The sequence below is a fragment of the Onychostoma macrolepis genome, chromosome 25 (genome assembly GCF_012432095.1).
Source record: "Onychostoma macrolepis isolate SWU-2019 chromosome 25, ASM1243209v1, whole genome shotgun sequence".
NCBI lineage: Eukaryota > Metazoa > Chordata > Actinopteri > Cypriniformes > Cyprinidae > Onychostoma > Onychostoma macrolepis.
Window position 1 is genome coordinate 11,421,387 of NC_081179.1, and position 6,678 is coordinate 11,428,064.

General features: G+C 33.5%; 1 protein-coding gene across 1 annotated transcript; it reads right to left on the reverse strand.

The window, feature by feature from the left end:
- Positions 1-715: 715 nt before the first annotated feature.
- Positions 716-6,284, reverse strand: tigara (TP53 induced glycolysis regulatory phosphatase a). The gene is made up of 6 exons (XM_058766795.1): positions 5,005-6,284; positions 4,333-4,370; positions 4,035-4,156; positions 3,690-3,767; positions 3,474-3,584; positions 716-3,135 (listed from the first exon to the last, which is right to left on the reverse strand). Exons 1-6 carry the CDS (start codon positions 5,034-5,036, stop codon positions 2,749-2,751), a joined length of 768 nt encoding a protein of 255 aa, XP_058622778.1. The 5' UTR covers positions 5,037-6,284; the 3' UTR covers positions 716-2,748.
- Between the last annotated feature and the right edge of the window lie 394 nt (positions 6,285-6,678).

Genomic DNA, 6,678 nt, shown 5'->3' on the forward strand with positions numbered 1-6,678 from the left:
AGGTTAACTTACGTAAAGCTGGTGAAACCAGCCCTTGGTTACAACTGCCAGTTGTAGGTGATGGACTTCGGCAAACATGACCTTTGAACTAATTTTCCCCAGTTATATAAACTAGCATTGAGATGCCTCAGTGTATCCTGAGCTCTTGCCTGATTCAGTCCGATCATGCACACAGTCCCTCTTCTCTGTTTGGCTGCTCTAAGCACCTCTACATTAATAACTTGTCTTCCTATACAAAAGGAAACAATCCGAACAGATTTAACAAGAGAAAATCTGAGCAATATGGAGACCATGATCAGCACATACGGATATTTCCTGATGATGAAATTTAGTAAAAGAATGAGGGAAGCCATTTATCAAGAGTCCAAAGGTAAGTTGTTGTTTTTTTATACATAAACAGGCACATTTCTACATATGTTAATAACATTATTTAATTCATAAAGGAGCTGCTTTACTGAAGAAAAGAATCAAGGACTGCTTCTTACCACTTCATATTAAAACTAATAATATAATGTGCTTGGATACAACTAAAAACACATATATTTCAGTGAGTATTTTTTATTTTTTTTCATCAATATTGTAAAAAATATATGATTTTAAAGACTTTTGCAATTCTAATTACTATATTATGGAATAATATACATATAATTATTATAGCTAAAAGGATTTAATAATTAAAAAAAAAGCTTTAATAAAACACATTATTATCCTCAGGTTGATGGCATTAATAAGGACTGCTTTAAAACAATTCATGCAAAGAATTCCCATCATGATTTGTGTCCATGGAGGAGTGATGCAATGATCAAGCATGTTGGAGGTAAAAGCCACACCGAAGCTTATAGTGCAGAATTACATCATTCTCTGCAGTCAAACAACTATAAAACACATCGCAGACAGAGAAGAAGCCAGTATATTGACCCATCTGATCCCTTGGGATCTGAGAATCCGAGGTCAAGGACTGCTAATTATCGAAGACCAAATCGAGAGCATGAGCCCGAGTGCAGCAGTAATGTTTCTAAAGAAACCATCACTTCCTATGACGACCCTTTACATGTACTGCTCTCCAAGAGCCCTGTCAGTCCAAATTTACAAAAACAGAAGAAACACAAGCAAGTTGCACCATCGGATCCATTCTGAACAAATTACTGGCCTCCTAAAAATAAAAGTTCATTAATGATTTTATAAGCCTTGCACCAAAGAAAACCATCTGTGAACCACCCAGGAACCATATCAACAAGAACTGTATTATGATGCAATCTCAGGACCTCAGTGTAGTGTTGAGGTTAGTTTAGGTCACTGCTTGTCAGTCCTTTCACCTTTTCAAGTCAGTTAAAATTTAAACTACCTTGCAATGCTGCGCCAATGACATTGTTTTCATAAGAACTCTGCAAGAATCTTCTTAATTGATTGATGTAGTAATATCATGAAATACCAAGTAGAAATGTCATAGATTCTAATATGTATGAAATGGTGCTGGCCACCGCTGCTGAATTATTTATTAAAAAGTACTGATATATTTTTATTTATTATATTTTATATTGATGTCTTTAATTAAATTATTACCTCAGAAATGTATCAAATGCAAACTTTTAAATTGCATTTTTTAGTTCTATTAACTAATCTTTTCAAGAATTATTATGGAAGTAATTACCAGTTTTCATACTGTTTAAAATGTATAATGCATAATATATATATATATATATATAAAAGTGATAAAAATATAATGAATGAATTTAAACAATAAAAGGATTGTAAAATACTTTTTCTTAGCTTCCCGTCCTACTTAATGAGTTTCCCATAAATCTTTTAAATTTAGGCTCTATGAAAACCGTAATAGATGTATTACATGATTAAATTGTTGTTGTGATGTAATGTTTTAGTTTTTTTAAAATCTGATTTTTTTTATTAATGCTTGATGATAATGATTAGAATCGAGTACTATGACAGCAAATAGCAAGATAAAGATACTGACGATCTATTTAAAACTGATGTTGCCATTTGCATTGGAGTGATATCAGTTGGATTTGTTGACGTTTGTTTTTAGTGATTATGTATGCAACCAACAATAGATCCTTTCTTTCATCAACAGATTGTTCATGGATACAATTTGGGTGAATGAGTTTGCAGAAATAAATGAATTCAAACGTTCTCTCAACAAACACCTTAAAATGAGGTCAAAGTAGCTGAATATCTTCAATATTGACTGTTCTGTGCTGTTGAAGTACATGTCAGGACACTCTGCAACTATTATTCAAATATGAGGCACAAAAGCATATATATAAAAACATTGCATAATATTAGAGAAACTGCAGTGATTCAAATGAGGGGGGAAAAATACAAGAACATAGATGGAGGATACATTTATTTAGTTAAAATTTTACTTTTAAAGCATTTAAAATGAAATCAATAACTTAGACAAACAATATTACAGAATATTAAATAGTTTTAAGTCAATGTTTAATACTGCCAGTGTCTAAATGGTAAGCACACATATAAAATTATATAATATAGGACTCATAAATTATATATATATATATATATATATATATATATATATATATAAAACTGAAATCCTTCAGATGTTTTTTTAAATATTGTCTTTCCAAAAGTTGATGTTTTGAAGTTCTGTAATCTGGTTAAAGTGCTTGAACACAGAATGACTTAGTTTTTGCATAAAACATGTAAACATTTTGTTGATTTCTTACATTTTACCTTTTAAATTTTAAAACTGTTGTTCTTAATGTAATTCTAAGTCTTGATGTGATCTCTTCTGTTGATGAACACACATTTCACGTCTGAAAGTGCAGGATCCGCATTACTACATTTCAAAGTGATAAGAAATCGGCACATTCCGGTGTTGGGGCAGATGGAATACCTCTGAGAAGGGTCTAAACCACGGGGCATGGGGCACTTCAGGTCCTCAAAGAAATACTTCATAGCTATGCTCATATAAGCCCCGTGGCCAACCACCAAGGCATGGACAGGCACATTCAAGACTCCATCATCTGGAAGTCCTGCTGGAGCCCTATCGGTTTCATCTGGTAGGGATGTTTCACCATCTCGTATTTTGTCTTGATGTTCATTAGCTATTCGCTGGAACATAGCCTTGAGAAAATCCTTGATTCGCACTTTTACCTGAAAAAAAGCAAAAATGGCTTTCTATATACTGTACAAATATAATCAAATAGCATTATTAAAACATGCAATAAAAGAAATACATGTCAACTTTAGTATAATCACAGAACACTACCAAATGTCATGAAATAGAATAGTTGGATATCATAGACAGCGAAGGATACATCTATGATACCTCTACAACTAAGGTAACTCGGTAGAAAGGATGTGACACGATCATCGAATTTGGATGTACTATGTTGCATTTCTATATCCGTATGTGGAGGCAGCATTTTTCATATTTGGATGCAGCAAGTGTTGCCATTTAGTTTCTTTCATCACAAAAAAAGTAATTTTACCTGCTCCATGGTCTCTCCCTCAGGTGGAGTGAACTCTGGTAAAGGCTGTCTGGCTGCTTTAGCCATATTTTTCATTTCTATGACTCGACCTCCCTCAGCTATACCAAAACTCTGGAGAAAAGAAATACGTTTGAGATGCATATGAAAAGTTGCTCTGAAAGGACAGACTTTGAGTGGACATTTATCTTATTTTATCAAGCTGTAGTCTGTACTTACTCTCTCTTTAAGTGATGGATCTGCTACTAGTTCTATATCATGACAGGTTCTGTTCTTCCTCACAATGATCTCTGCAGTCTGTAATTTTACAAAGATGTGTTTATTCAAATAATAAAAGTGCCAACAAATACACACAAAGAAAGTAGCCTTTGTTACAAAAAGGGCATGTGCAACCTTATAAACACACCAAACATATGATGATAAGTATTATTGATAATTTCTGTATCACGTTAAATATATTTATGACCTGGAATTGATTTGGGTTATTTTGTCAAATTTGTGGAGAAACATCTCCCTCTACCTGTGGCCAGATTGTATGACTTCTACTAGTATGTTTCTGCTTACCTGCTTGGCACGTTTCATGTCACTGACAAACACATTAGTGAATTTTACATCCCTGAGGTACTGACTAGCAGCCTCAGACTGCTGAATCCCAATTTCAGAAAGCGGAGAGTCTATTTTCTGACCTAAAGCAAAGAAATTATAGATATAGCTTGTGGTTATAAGACCATTTGATGAGATACAGTAAATTAATGCTTATAATTAATAGGCTAATGGAATAAAGGAAGGGGTACTGATAGTTAGGGATAACAGATAATGTTTTTTTCCCTGAAAAAAAAAATTTATTAATTTAAAAAAATACCTTGTAAAAGGCCATCTTTGTTGCACTGCGTCTCACCACTGGTAAAGCAAAACGGTATGATCAATAAAAACGACATTTAATAACCAGCACACATCTTTTTTAAGTTAAGAAAGTTATAATTGTAACTTAATGGGTCTATTGTAAATAGACATGTAGTTAAAAAAACAAAACAAAACAAAGGATTCTACACAACGTCTTGCAATAAAGACAGCAGGCTTTGCCCATATCGTTCAAACATGGACAGTAATGGTAAAAAATATTTTTAGTTTTGTTTAATAGAGTAGACCACACTTTACATCAAATTTGCTTTTGACCTTTCACTGGAAGAGGGATTCGTACTGACCTTTAAGCATAAGCTACAACAGACAGGAGTAATATGATATGAGGAGCCCAGTAAACTTTAAACTAAAGTCCTACGAGTATATATAAACTGCACCAAATGTCAGAAAACATCATATATTATTACCGATCTACTGTATGTTGATATGTTACAATATGCCATGATGTTACAATTAAAACTGATGTAGCATGATTAAAACTATTCTCTTAGATCATTTTTATTTACCGTTACTGAATCTATAATGCAGTTATTATCAGTTGGCTATGTAGAATAGCTATGAAACGAACAAATCATTCATTCATTAAGTAAACAAAACAATGAAGGCAACTTACTGTCGGACTATCGTTAAACCAAAAGCGAGCATTGGTGCAGCTATAAAGATGCCGTTAACAGCGTCGTGAGGTTATATGATGTTCATCCTTTTGCGCCCAGAGTCAATCACAATCTGTCACGCACCTATTCAGTTTTCAAATAGGCGCCTAATATTTGCTACTTTGGGGTGAAAGCACTGACAGCGATATTTCTGTACTGTACTTGATTAGCCGGAAGTTAGTATGTTACGCATGGCTGGTTGGTCCGATTCAATTTCACAAATCGGTTCTTTTGAACGGTTCAAAAACATCACAGCGATTCTTTTGGTCAAAACCTATTAATGTCATTACGCGGTCCCATTAAGCTCTAAAGCTACATGTAGGCATTTTGTTTGCTTTATTTATAAGGGTCCTTTTTGTAATATAATTTATCCTATGCTAAATCTACTAAATGATTTAAATCATTCAGCTCCAGCTCAACCGATTCATTGGAAAGATCCGACTCAACAGAACAATCCGTTCACGAATCAGTCATAGCTCATCCTGACGTAGATGTTTGCTGTCATTGGCGCCAGTGGCGCGTGGCGGGATTTAAAATTGCATTAGGGCTGTCATTTAATTTTCATTTGTCGTTTTATTTTAAACTGTATATCATCGGTATTACTTTAAATCGACGAATAGGTACTTTATTTTAAATGTTATATTTTAATCGCTCACTAACTATTCCCAGAGGTGGACAGTAACGAAGTAAATTTACTTGAGTATTGTACTTAAGTACACTTTTTGAGTATCTGTACTTTACTCGAGTATTATTTTTTCTGGAAACTTGCGACTTTAACTTCACTACATTTGAAAGACAAATATCGTACTTTTTACTCAACTACATTTATATCAAGGTCCCCAAGTAGAAAGTCGTTATATTTAGCAGTTTTTACAATGAGTGCATTTTCAGATTCACTTAACTCTTTTTTTTTTTCTGCGAAAATCCGACCTGCGATCTGCCAGGACCTTCCTGTGTTGCCAAGTCTTACAGTATTTCTAAGCCCGCAGTTTTCCGCCTAGCTTTGAATGGACATTTGGCTGATACTTGTTACGCACATCTGGCAACCTCGGGATCTTCCCCGCTAAACTAATGTAAACGTCCGCGCTACTGCAAGCTAAAAGCGCTCTAAAAAGGCATGTGTTAACTCATTAAAGCCCTTTGGAAAATTAACCATGTTTTTACTATAGTAACCATAACTATGGTATTTGCAGTAAAATCACAGTATCCACAAATTTACTATTATCTCACTATAGTAACCTATAGTTTGTTTTCTTTTCAATGTTTGCTTTGTTTCTCTAAAATGAACCATATCATAGACTTCAATATCTCTTTGAAAAGAACTTTGTAACTTTTAAACAAGTATTATAATGAGTTCAATGTAGCTGTAGGAGTGTTAGATAAAAATAAAGATGATTATCTTCATTCAGTTGTTCCATTTTAATATGTTTTGTAACATAAAAGCTCTTAATTCCAAAGATAACACAAGCTAATCAGTGTATTCAGTAGGTTGCATTAGTAGCATAAGGTATTGTAAACATACAACAATGCGACAATAAAAAAATGCATTTACTTTTCACTTTTGATACTTAAGTACTTTTAAAAACATGTACTTCCGTACTTTCACTTAAGTAAAAATCTGTCTTTACAACTTT

Bases quoted from the DNA above. Each gene is read 5' to 3' on its own strand.
- tigara (XM_058766795.1), bottom strand. From the start codon at position 5,036: ATGCTCGCTTTTGGTTTAACGATAGTCCGACA. The intron at 4,371-5,004 runs GTAAGTTGCCTT...TTGCTTTACCAG, and splicing joins GGTTTAACGATAGTCCGACA to TGGTGAGACGCAGTGCAACA. The intron at 3,585-3,689 runs GTAAGTACAGAC...TCTTTTCTCCAG, and splicing joins ATCCATCACTTAAAGAGAGA to AGTTTTGGTATAGCTGAGGG.